At 36.2% G+C, this 13,849-nt stretch overlaps 1 protein-coding gene across 6 annotated transcripts in view; it reads right to left on the bottom strand.

Annotated features, from left to right (window-relative positions):
• SLC4A7 (solute carrier family 4 member 7) overlaps positions 1-13,849 on the bottom strand; it is a 155,323-nt gene that overhangs the window by 34,716 nt on the left and 106,758 nt on the right. For all 6 annotated transcript variants that reach the window (XM_050319107.1, XM_050319116.1, XM_050319132.1 and 3 more), the window contains 4 exons: positions 8,420-8,563; positions 6,112-6,247; positions 4,405-4,565; positions 1,694-1,882 (listed from right to left, as the gene is read on the bottom strand). In XM_050319107.1, the coding sequence (XP_050175064.1) occupies positions 1,694-1,882; positions 4,405-4,565; positions 6,112-6,247; positions 8,420-8,563 (630 nt within the window). The remainder of the gene's footprint in view (positions 1-1,693; positions 1,883-4,404; positions 4,566-6,111; positions 6,248-8,419; positions 8,564-13,849) is intronic.

Here is a 13,849-nt window from a genome sequence, read left to right as displayed (position 1 = left end):
GTTGAACAACCCTGGAATAATTTACAAGAAGGATAAAAAGCATGCCTAGGTAAAAGTCACATATATTCCCCTCCCCCCCAAACAATGAAAGAGTGGATCCTACAGACACAAACTTGATTTAAATCAAGAACAAAAGAACCAAAAATCAACTATTAAAAGCACAAAACCGCAGTGAAGAAAACAGGGCCAGCAGAGCAAACTGGTTGATTTTGTATTAATCACTACAGTAATTGTTAGATTGCTGTCAGTATACCCATGATAAATCATGACCATGAGATGTCCCAAAAAGACACACCCCTCTAAGGAGCCTAAGAAGTACTACGCATATATGCATTTTTAGTTTACCAGTTTAGAGGGTCACTGTAGGATTATAAAGAAAAAAGTAAGTTGGTATATGTTGAGATAAAGTTCACCATATTATACTGGTTTCTTATTTTGGCATGTATCCCATATTCTGCTGTCGAAATTAATGAATAAAATGCACTGGAGAGTGGAAGTGATGCACAAAAGGTAACTGACAAGCAAGAGACCTCAAATACAAAATTCTCAGAATTACAACTGGAACAGAGGTGTTCAAGGATGGCCAAAACCAAGCCGATGTGTGAAATTTTCGTATTTGTTGAACAAAACGGGAGACTTGGGAGAAGACAATACACTCATATAAATTAGGTGCATTCTCATTCTTGAAAAAAACAATTCTAAAACTATCAGAGAAATACTTAAGCATACATCATATATACTCCCTGGCTAACAAAAAGTATCAGTAATCTTGGGCATTTGCTGTAGAGCACTCCAGCGTATGTAGCTCCTAACAAGCACTTAACGAAGTGAAACATATTCTATCCAATTAGGCATCTTTCAAAACAGGAAAAAAGTTCCCTTCAAGGATTGTTTCATGAAATTTGTAGTTCTCATTAAGTTTCTCAAAAAACTTTTATGTGTCTTAGTTAATGCAAGGTAAAAGAAAACAAAGAACAGAGGTGGAAACAGAGGTCACAGAAATACAGAAATACTAGTAAGGTGCTCTGCAGTACATATTGCTATTTGGAGTTTGGAACTGGATGTCTAGAATGAATTTTCAGGAATTGGTTCAAAACAAGATGTGGTGCAGCTTCTAAAAACATTGCTAATACTCTTTTTGGGTTTGGGATTGTTTTTCCCCATTAGATCCTTTTCTACAAAACCAGTTAAAAATAAACAGTGTCTTAGCTAAATGTACTATCTTCACCATTGGCATGGTGGACTTTTTCTAGCCATATTAACATAATAACACTGGAATAAAATACATTAATTGTCAGCATCACTCATTATATGATCACTATGTAAATCTCTTGTGCAAAGACTTTATAAGCAAGTAGCATCCATTGTATACACATGTATAAAGTTATGCCACAATGCTGAAATTCCTCAAACACTGCACATTTTATACAAGCATATACTAAAAAACATTAGGATCAATGTAGGTCTATTTTAATACTGCAAAATAATAATGCATGCTATGGTATACAGGCAGGAGTAGAACATTTAAGTAAATTAAAAAATAGCCAGAAACACCATCCACATTATTGTTAGTTCTCTGCTCATCAAGAAGGAAACACTTATCTGCTATTACCAGTTGAGCTTTCCTTCATCTCCCAGTGAGAGAACACTATTTAGCAGGTTAGTACAAACTGGATGCTACAACTTATCTCACCATTTCGTTCAAGCAAGTGAGGGTCAGAATGTTTCTTGCCTATATCTGCAAAAGACCGAACCAGAGGAATCCGACTGCTGAATTTTTTCTCATTCTGATGATGGTGCCTTTTTAGGAGAGCCTCTCTCACATTCTCTCTTATGGATTCATCCAGCTGGCCAGAGGCAATCATGTTGTCCAAAACCATATCTATAAAATAATAACAAGAACAAAAAGAGACATTATATAGGTAGCTATCAAATCCCTCCTTCACCACATTCCAGCGCTGTAGTTGCACCCAATTAAAAGAAATATAAAATTTCTTCTAATAAAAATCTTTTCTTTAACAAAGTCACCTTCAAGAATCTGCAGGACATTTTCAAAGATCTCACTAAACAACTAGATGTGAGAATAAGGAAAGCACAGCATGCAGATCCAAGAGACAGTATTTATTAGTAGCACCATTCAAGAAATAAATTACTTAATATTTTGTAATGTATTGCCATTTACTTCAACTTTCAATGGCAACTCCCATTCAAGAAACTATCTATTGTAATTAACAAACCTATCCTAGAAGTGGGTACACAAAGACAGAAACATGATGGAAAACAGACATGACAGTCTTAGCCTGATGTTCCCTAATTTTAAAGTATATACAACTATATAAAAGTGAAAGTTACTACAGAATGAGATGAATTCCATAACTCCTCTGTCATCTTTGGATGCCCTAAGATCCTGAGACTCTCTACTGAACTTCATGTGATTCACATGCTTTAGAGAAGGAAGTGTAAAACAATGTCTAGTAATATCATGTAAAACTAACTAATCATCTGTCAAACAATATCAAGTTTCAAAAGGGCATCTCAGCAGTATGCTCACACCAGGAAAGAAAACCTCCATATCAGTGAAAGCATCTACTGTGATTTTTTAGCTGTCCTTTTTTTAAAATAATAAATAATAAATAATGGCCAGTCTTCGCGAGCGAAGATCCAGGGAAGGTCTTTACACCTTCCAGCCTGTGCATTGGATTTTTTAGGTGAGACACAGTGTGCGCGGAACTGAGCCCACCCTTTAATCCTAAGGTTCATCTGCCGGGGCCAAGCGAGCTTGGATGGTGGCAGCGAGGTCCTTAGGACATAGGTGGGTTGCCTTTAAGGCTAACGAGCCCCACCTGCCCGGGAGTGGCCCTGACCGGGAATCGAACCCGGGTCTCCGCGGTGATAGCGCGGCGCCTTTACCACTAGACCACCAGGGGCTGCCTTTAAAATAATAAGAAGTAAAATAAGTTCATAAAAAGCCCAACTTGCATAAGGCAACAAAAACCTATATGACAACTTTTCAAATATATATTACCAATGGTATCTAATATATTGAGAACTTAACTGCATTGCTAAATTGAAATGACATAGAACTTTTCACAATGAAAAATGTTAGGGCTCAAGATACCTTACTAACGAAACTATATGCAGCAAAGTGTCTGTCATTACAGTGCACCTTCCTTCTGGGATTACTGGTAACACACAGCCACTTGCTAGAGGTTCTCAGAAGGAAACCTGCCACCTTCTCCCTCCTCTTTGAGGAAGAAACAATAATACCTACTAGGTATTCCTGGTTTAAGGAAACAAGACAGTACATTTGTATACCAAGGACTGTTACCCTATGCACTTGACAATGGCATCTAAAATTAACTGGAAACAAATTCGTACAATCTCGTAAGACATCCTAGTTCCAACTAAAATACCCACTATCTAGAGTGCCATTTACATAGAATTAAGCAATAACTATTTTTCTTATGTACTAAGATTATTGCTAAATTCAATTATTAAAAAATAAAATTATAAACAAAAACATTACATTCACAGACAACGCATTGAATACTCTTGTTCAGTAAGTGAAGAAAATAGGAAGGGAATGACAATTTCCTGAGTGAATTTTGAGGATTTCAAAACAAGAAAACATTTCAAGCACTGCCAAAGTTTTTAAGGCAGAAACATCTTGTCCACATACATGGTAGACATATACTGGTCTGCCCTAATTCTAGTGTGGTTCCTGCAAATGCAATCCACTGTGTGGTACCTGTAGCAAGAGATACCAGGAAAATTATGTACAACTAATTCAAAGGCATTCAGGCTAAGCAGATATATATATAATGTGTATATATATATGTACGTGTGTATGTGTATATATTATATATACATGAAATTCTCCAAAGCTGTGTATCCAAAATGACCATGTGATTAGTGAGGACACTCAACATAGTAGGTCAAACAACATGTACAAAATTTATTTCTGCTCACCTCTTATAAAGGTGAAAAAAATACCAGATGAGCAACAACCAACTGCACTAATGGCATCAAGTTAACATCAGCCAAATTATGATTAATAATTATGGTACTAAAGTGCATAAATAACTCCTAAAATGTTCTGGCAGATATTTACAATTCATCTGTAGAAACAAAGACAAAGAACATATTCAGGGATTAGAATATAAAGGTAAATCCTGGGCCTCATCCTAAAATACGTACTAAAGGAGCTCCTACTCATCCAGTGTAGCTTTCTGTATGTGAAGTTTGTAGGAACCACATTCCTTATAATCAGATCAAGAAAACTGCAGTAAGCATGCACATATGTTTCTTCAATATAGTAATTAAAAAACCTAAAGACACCACCAAAACCACCTCAAATAGATTAAAACTTAGAAATAAAATATTTTTAATAAGTTTTGCTGCAACCTGCTATCTCATCAAGTGTGCTTGCTCTCATGTCCAACATGACCGTCCCGTTTAGAATACAGCTTCGTAGTTCAAAGAGACTGTGCAGAGACAAAGTTGCTACATAAGGCTTGCTCCATCGATCACCACCATCTTCAACATCCTCTTCAAATTTCAGCCACCTGAAATGCATTCACATACACATACTTATATTTCTCTTGGAAAGAAAATTTGGGAAATAATCCCATTCTTCCATGTGGCTTTGGCATAACACGGAACAGGAAATCGCATGAAATCAAATCACACCACCTTTCATTTTATGACACAGCCCAACTGATTGACATTTTTATCAGGTCTTTTAACCACACTCGAATGTTTTCGTTTTTGCCCATTTTGTTTCTTTTGGTTTGAACAATACCTGTCTATTCACACATTCTTGTGAAGAGCATGGGACTGTGCCTTGTTACTTGATTTGCATATCTTGATTTTGTCAGTATTTTAGGACTAGAAAGCTGTCTGAAACACCATATAGCATGTTCAAGTCTCCTAAGGGTTCTATGTCAGATATTTAAAAACTGGGCAATACTAATATGTGCAACTATAAATTGATCTTGATTCCAACTCACAGGCATTACACAAATCAAACTTCTGCAAAAGCTAGCATGCAACAAGGTAGTCTGAAGTACTGAATGTAGAAAAATTTATTACAATGCATATGTGGAGGGAAGCAACTAAACCAGTATGGGTCAAAAGCAACCATGGCATCCTGTAATGTTCATGCATGCAATTTGCAAAAAACTGATCAAATACTACCAAAGAAAAACATAATTCCTGATTTTATTTATGTCTGAGTGAGAAAAAAACTACACCAATTTATTGGCAATAATATACCAGAGAGATACCGATTCATTGATGAACACCTGTATTAGTAACTCAGTGTAGTCCTACCTTTCACAGTGTTTGGTATGATCAGTATTAGGGAAGTGAACACACCACCGACCAGTAAGCCTGAGAGTCTCTGGAGAAACCATATGGATTGTTTCAGAGTTGGACAAAAAACCCAGAAGTTTTGTTTAGATGAGCATGACTTGAGTAGACAACTCCTACAGTTAGTGAAGATTCTAACCCAAACCTGGCTTGCAGTTCTTTGAAATAAAATCACTATAATATTGTTGGGAGGAAAGGTTTAAAAGAAGAAGAATGGTGAGAAGGATGGTAGATTCGCTCAAGTGACCTTGCAGTTGGAATGCCAAGGTCTGGAAAATAACAGTGTGGGAAACCCCATATACAATGCCTCCTGTTGTTTAACCTTTGTCTGTTTTGAGAAGTAGAATCTCCATGCAGAGATAACATAGGTCTTTGTTACAGAGACTTGGAGGCACTCCTATGGACATGTTTGAGCTCCCTATCTTGGAAGAGAAATCAAAACTCAGAGATGATAAAAAAAGCACAGGGGGATAAAAGTATGGTGGTAAACTACACATCGCAGGCCTTTCATACATGGGTGCAAACAGCAGGCCCGCTGCCCGTCAGGATGGACTGAGCCTTACAGTGCTGGTGTTCCTGCTTGTGTGTCTCAGTCTGGGTGCTGCTTCAGGATCCTCCAGTCAGCCAAGTAATGAAACAAATTTACCTTTTGCATTTTAACCGTGGTTTTGTGGCTGCTCTGGATGCCTGCATGTGTCAACCCACACACGTATACCTTGAAGCAATCTACTCCCAGCATACCTAGCCGTTTCTCTCCATTCATATTCTTCTCCATCCCTGAAGTAAAGTTCATCCATTTCAGTGAAGAGATCATGAGGAATGTGTTCATCATCATCTTCGGTACCCAAGATAAACTGGACTCGTTGAGATGGTGTGTCTTGAAAAAAAGGAGAAACTGATCAATTAAAAGAATTCATACTTCTATTACACAAGAAACACTACTTAACAGTAAAATTTCCTGCTCTCAGCTAGAAATGTGCAGCACAACATCTTTAAGAAGGAAAAGGAACAAAAGAAACACAGACATTTCTTTAAAAGGAGGTTCTCTGAAAATTTTATATTGTTTCTGAAAACAAAACATCTGAAAATTTATCTTTATGAAAAATAATTAAGTATTTTTAGCTCTTCTATAGATTGCCGATGTGCAAAAAAAAAAATCAACAGCAAAATTGGTTTTAAAAAAAGTAAAAATTAATATACCAAAAGGCTAGAAACCTTGTTTTCATTTTGAGAACAAAATAAATGATACCACCATAACACAGTTACTAATTATAGGAGAAAATGAGAAAACAAAACGGGTTGTTGGAAAAAAAACAGCCTGATTTATAGATCAGTTGCCCAAATAATAGCTGAAGATACTCAAATTGTGAGTACTCAGGCACTCGTATTGTTAGAGCAGAAGACTTTTCTATGGTCTGTTGCTACTAACATAGGATGAGAAATTAATTTTTTCATTGTGTGGTTGGAGCACTATGTATAAATTAGCATAGTAGAGTAGAAACTATGCAGTTAAAATGTTGAGGAAATATTCTAACTTCTCGTAATATAATAATGCCCATTGGAACAGGCTCAGTAGAAACTTGTAAGGAAATTACACTATCTTTATTGATTAAGTACTGGATTTCACTGCTATGACCAAAACTTAAAAAAAAATCCCCACCAATAAAAGCACATAGGTTTAGATACTTTTAATACCTATATAAAGACTTGGTTTCAATTCAAGCAGATTTTCAAATTACCAGGGATCAATAATGTAGTAATTATAATGTTATCTCAGGAAGGTCAGAGACAGAAAATCCAGGTAAATCTCAATTTTAAAGATTTCATTTTTTTTCACTGAAACATCACTCTCACAGCTATTAGATGTGAACATACAACTGTATGCTTCTAGTGTAGAAGTAACAGCACCCTTTAGATTTAGACATAAGATCTGAATTACTAACAAACTTCATTCAGAATTGGATTTTGCTTTTGCACTGATGTTCTGGCATAGATCATCATCCAGTAGCAATTCTGAAATGAGCTCTTGAATGCAAACAGCATTCATTATCAGATCTATAGCACATTGTTTCTGTCTCAAAACCAGTACAGGCCAAGAATCCTGCCATATCCTGTGTATCCTGGATAAAGAAGTAACCAGAACAGAGAATTGATTTTTTATCAATTTAATATCACTTGTTGCTTCAAAAACGGTAGAGCAAGACTCTACAAATATAACGTCAATTATAATAATTTACGTTTGGGAAGGGAAACCTTGAAGATGGATGGAACCAAGAGCCAGAGGAGAATGGTAAAAGGAGACTTGTAAAAGCATTCCCATTTGAAGACTCCTTTTTTTCAGGTACTGGTCCCATGCAGAACATGGTTCTAGTTATAGAAAGGTAACAGTGAACAGCACGGTGTCCACACTTGAATTACAACATTGCAGTGCAGCCTGACCATTCACTGCAGCCCAGGAATAATAGTGGACACAGGGTCTTGAAGAAAAACTGCTAAGAGTACTTAAATAATTTCATTTCAGAGAATGATATGAAAAAATTACTGTCTCTTGAGGATAAGAGGTAGACTTGGGGGCAGTTTATGATCCAAACCAGAAACTTAGGAGGCACTACAATTCCTTTACTAACAGACAGCAAAAAGGTTGAAGTAAATACTTAGATCATTGATCAAATTACCATGGAAAAAATGCTGCTTCACATTCTTACTTTTAAAAATCAGACGAAGAAGCATACACGACTACACAATCTGAAAAAAGGTGTCTAATTTAAATAACACAGATTTTCATGCTACAGGAGAGCATTACAAAGCTCTAGTCTAACCTATTCAGTGCAGGCTGCTGAACATTCATGTGGACAGCTGGACCTAGTCCAATAGCTTATGACTTAGAAAAAACACAGTCACAAAATCCTGGTCTGGTTGTACATAGAAAGACATTAATTACTGAATGAGAATAAAAGAAATAGGACAAAACAAGCAACATTTAAGCAGAGTTAACTACTACAAGTTTATATCCAAGAGAGGCAAAGAACTTGCGCAATGAATTTCTTACCATATGATGGAGATTCTCGGCCATCCTCTCTGTCAGTTTCTTTTTCTTTTTTCCTCCTGTGATGCCTGTGCCCACGATGTCGATGCCGCCGACGGCCTGGCTTTCCAAGTGGGACATGAACTCCAATATACACAGCTCTGTGGCCTATTCAAGAAAATTTAAAAGGAAACAATTAAAGAAAAAATTATCTCCTGGTCCTATTTAGTGTCTAGAGACAAGGGGTTTGACAAAAAGAAATCCAAAAGCACTTGACCAAACTACCTTTAGTAAACTACCGAGACCACTTCCTTTCTGTCCTTCCAGAGGGTCAAGCAACTAGTGCTAGACTCATTTCCTTGATAAACTGAGCCACATTCTTACTCAGTTTAAGAATTCAGTTGTGAAACAAGTAATACATAAATACAAGTTTGACATGTAACACTGAAAGAAGCTACTTGATAAACATGAAGCCAAGGCAGAGGAATTACACTTTTTTGTGTAATTTTTTGGTAAAGCTCCTCTTTTTTGCAGGGATTAATACCAGGACAGTCACTAAACTGGCAAAATGTAATCTCCTGGTTCAGCTTATTAGCATCGTTAAGAAATCGACCCATCATTTAGAGTCTGCAAGGAGTTTTCTCTTCTTGAAAGAGTTGCCAACATTTTCTCAAGTAGCATGTAATACATTTAGATGGATGTATTCAATTATACTATTAATTTAGTATCAGGAACATAGTAAGAACTTATATTTTGAAGTGTATGTCAACACCTCAAATAACTTAGAGAGGCTGGGGTTTTTTTTCCTATCCTAGCTTTTTTTAAATAAATTTAGGAGGACATCCTCACATTAATAGACTGCTCTTTAAACAATATACTTTAAACACCTTGTTTTCCTTTGACCTTTCACATTAAGACAATACTAGCATCAACAACTTGGCAAAAGAACTCAATCAACAGTGTTATGAACATATTACTACCACGTCTCCTGTAATGGAGATAGCATATACAACAGCCTTTTCAATTCCTATTTAAACAAACAATCTCAGGAAGAGACATATTAACTAGAAGCCTGCAGGTTAACACTAAATATTCTGTTTCATACTGCAGAAGAGTTATTTCAGAAGACTGACATTAACCAAAGGAAAAGGAAGTGGTTTTCCAGCTCTTAGACAGATGCAAATTCAGCAAATTTACATGTTACAAGCAAGCCCTAGGAGCTGTGACTGTACACATACATATATTTGTGTGTAGAGAACACATAGATTAGACTGAAGATATCAAAAAATCCTGATGATTACAGAGTTTTAAAGAAATAAAAAGTGTTAGGATGTTAACCTTGTTTTCCAAAAAAGAATCCCTAAGCCCAAAAAGATACTGGCTTTATAGAAGTTTTGTGTATTTTTACAGTGCTACATGACTAAAAATACATGTAAAAATCAGTATTAACACATGAGTAGGTTCAATGTTTAATTAATTTGGTCAAGACTCCTTTTCACATAACAAAACCCAATTCTTGACAGACTTCCAAGACTAGTTTAATTAGAGTCAACTGACTGGCACTATGACCAAGTCTGAAATTAAGCATATTAAAAGCTATTTGTTTCCATGAGTGGAAAAGAGATTAATATAGAGTCCTATTTATAGAGAGAGACTTTTGTGAGCTTCTTCCAACAGGAATACCAGCCCCTCCTGGGCAGCCTGACCTCAACCCTCCATGACTGCTATGCACAATGCAATTCCCAGAGAAATTAATGCCAAGGTGACACCTAAACACAAATCAATGTACTTGCTATATAATATGACCAGGAGGCACCATTAACAATGGCCATGTTATTGATACCATCTTGATACAATGATCTTATGCACAGAGAAAGCAAAAGTGGTAGGCTCAAAAATTATTGCATTACTCAACACACCCCACTCAAAGCTGCCTGGTGCAACAGAGTGAGCCACCACTCACTGCAAATGTTGTTATCATGCCCACTGGGATTTCTGTTTTATTTTATATATTCAATTGGTAATTATTAAACAACAGTTTACATATACATCTAAACAGTTCTATTCATTGTCAAAGTGTTGGATTTTTTTGCAGGAACTATTTCTTCCTAAGAGAAACTCCATCATTCTTCTACCAGTAGAACATTTTATGGAATTGCTTGGTTTAATATTGTTAATAAGACCGTTTTAAGCATGTGTTTTGAACATTGTACGCCAAAAAAAAAAAAAAAAAAAAAAAAAAACCACCTTGCAGTAATCTGAAACTGTTCGAGATTTTACTTCCTGAAAAATTGGAAGGACTTCCACATTTTGGTCTCTTGCTGTTCCCATAAATTAGAGACAAAGATACCACACTGTTTTCTGTCCTCAATAACAAACAAAACTCCCACACAATTTTTTCAAGGGCCTCCATCTTCAACAATATAGCCTGCTATTGCAAAAATTGGCATTTGTAATAGTGTGATCATTCCCACAGTCAAAGACTATGTTGCTGCATGAAGGGGAAGTACAACAAGCAAATGAGGAGTCTATCTCCTTTTACAAAATTGCAGTCTGACAGAAAATTTTTTTCAGTAGAAAAAGTTTGAAGAAGAGCAGATATGTTGCAGAGGGACAGGCAAAAGCTATGGAAAACCAACCTGAAATAAGTGACAAACCAAAAGTATTTTTAAACAACCTGTGTCCATAGCAAACTGCTTTTCCACCGAAATGCACTGACCTCTCAGCCATGACTTATCACACAATCATGTCCAGGTGCCTCACAGTTGCTTCAAGGCACCCAAGTAGGCACTGCCAGTCAGTCAGCCCACAACCTACAACACTGACATTGCTTTTCAACTCTAAAAGGAAACTTTAAAGAACCCACCTTCTCGCTACCCTAGCAAATCAGAGTCTCACAAAGACAGAGGAACCCAGACACGTAGTCTTGTAGGCAAATGAAAAACAAGAATACCTTCCCCAAACCACTTCTGTATGTGCAAAGTGACTGCTACACCTGCAACGGTATCTTGGGATGATATGAAATGTTGATGAGAAAGATGATTTACAGCAACGATTAAGTAAAATGCATCACAATCCAATGCAATCCTATTAGAGTAAGTTGAAGAAAAAACTTGGTGCTGAAAAAGAGCCTCTGAATTATTCTTTTTCAGAGCAAGCATTGGGGGTGGCAGTACAACAGACTAAGAAAAATTTGGCTATTGCAAACAGTGCACCAGACTGTTGCTTAAGAAAGGGACTTTTTTTTTCAGTAGGACAATCTGATATCAAACTGTTATCATCAGTATGACAAACTGATGTCAAAAATAAAGACATCTCAACTACTACCTAGGAAATCCAAAACTATTGCTGCCATTATTAAACAAAAACATATTGCAGGTACATTCATTCCAAAGGCAGGGCAAAATTAGAAAATAAAAGTTGGACACTTTGATTCTAAATCAACAAAGAAAAGCACTGAGAAGCCCTCTAAGCTGCACTGAGTATAAGACAGTTGCATTGAGTAGGTCCATGTTTCCTTAAGTTTCATTATTCAGATAGGAATATTAATATCTGCAGGTGGACAGATAAATATTTACTTACAAACACAATTTACAAGGAAAAGCAAAACAAAATAAAAGTACAGGGATTTTTTTTTTCCTTCATCCCCAATTAATTCGTTAAAACAACTTATAGTACCCTTCAGCCTAGCAAGAAGAACAAAAAAAGAAAAACACCATACCACACCCAATCAAAAAAACCAACCAATCAAAAAACCATGCAGAAAGGTAATTAATATAAAATTATTATAATAGCAATGGAGAAAAAGTTAGCTCTAAAAAGGTTGGAATTTATATTTCTGGCATCGGTGTTATTTCTAAAAGGAACACTACCTTTTACTTGAATATTGTTTTTTAAAAGCTTGAAAGGTACAACTATGTGACCTTCAGAGCTTTATTCACATAAATGTCTGTACCATAGTACAACTTTCAAGCAAATCTTCTTATAGAATTACTATAAACCAATAATCGATAGAATTAGTAGACTTCCCAATACTAAATTTAGTAATACAAAGCTCAAGAGATAATTGCTCATTTTAATCCAACATGACTTTATCCAAGCTTAGCTGTTCAAATCCACCAAGAGTATTTACTACTTAAGGCCCTTATCAGTATGAAACAAATTTAAATGTTAGGAACTTGAAACATCTCTATCACATGATTGGTATCACTCCAAAAGTCAGTTTGTGTGAAGTTCTTTAAAATTCACAAAAAAGAAAATGCTTTAAGTTCCCCAATTTCTCCCCAAAGCCCCTATGAAATGGTACTAGAAGACTTATGAAGTCAGAGAGATCAAAAACACGTATCCAAAAATGCTCTGATGTGGAAATGCCTGAAGTACAGTTCCACACAGAACTTCCTATTTTCTTTGGCTAGACGCCTTTTAAGCTTCATACAAAGAACATTCTTCCACATGTTAACACAGTATAGAAAAAAATTCAAGTGTATACCTACGTGAATTCTCAAATCCTATTACTTCGAAATTTGAACTAAGAGAGATCATATACTAATGATGGAGGTAAGGACCATCTAGAGGTGAGCTACCCAGTCCAATCTTGCTCAAAGTACAGCCAACTTTAAAGCTGAAGCCATCTTTTTGGTCAGGTTGGTTAGGATGACAACCAGCCAGGCTTTTACTACCTTTAAGGATATATACTCTACAGTCTCTCTGGGCAACCTATAACAACCTATAGCAATATAATGCACGACAAAAATTTCTTAATATTCAATCATCACTTCCAATACTGCATCTTACATGTGGTTCCCCTCATCCTTTCAAAATGCACCTCCAACAAGAGTCTGACTCTATCTTCTCAATAACCTCCCAAGTCTGCTGAAGACAAAAACCTTTGTGACAAGAATTACTACTTCTTCCTAAAATCTTCAAATAATAATCTGAAGATATATAATTTATTTTAAACAGAGATAATGTCTCAGGTAACGTCTTTGTCTATCTTGCCTCAATACAGAGCATTCCAGTATGGAAAACCTGGAGAATCTGCAGGAGAGATCCTAATTTGCTCCTTTAGATCATAAAATGGGGGGAAAAAACCCCAGTTCTTTTGTTGTCCCTTAACTGACGTCTCCAAATGCATTACCCTAGTAGGAAAGATTTGGAACATAGCATCTCATGCCTTGACATTAATTTCCCTTACGTCACTGAGTACTCGTCTGCACAAAAATAAGCTCAGCGCAATCTATCAGCACTTATCTTCTACCTTTTCAGTCACAGGATTGTTCTGAAGGTAGAAGCACACAAATGGGAAAATTACCTAAGTGGATGGAAGAAATAAGTGTGAGAACAAAAAAGTCTTTTCATGCCCCAAAAAACTTCACAGCCCACAGGTCTTCTCCAAATAGTTTCAGCTCTGGTAAAACTTAAGGAACAAGAAGAATCCCTCATTTACACACACAC

This window comes from Myiozetetes cayanensis, unplaced genomic scaffold, assembly GCF_022539395.1.
Source record: "Myiozetetes cayanensis isolate MyiCay16 unplaced genomic scaffold, myiCay2020 scf1, whole genome shotgun sequence".
NCBI classification, from domain to species: domain Eukaryota; kingdom Metazoa; phylum Chordata; class Aves; order Passeriformes; family Tyrannidae; genus Myiozetetes; species Myiozetetes cayanensis.
This window is presented reverse-complemented; position numbering and strand designations above follow the sequence as displayed.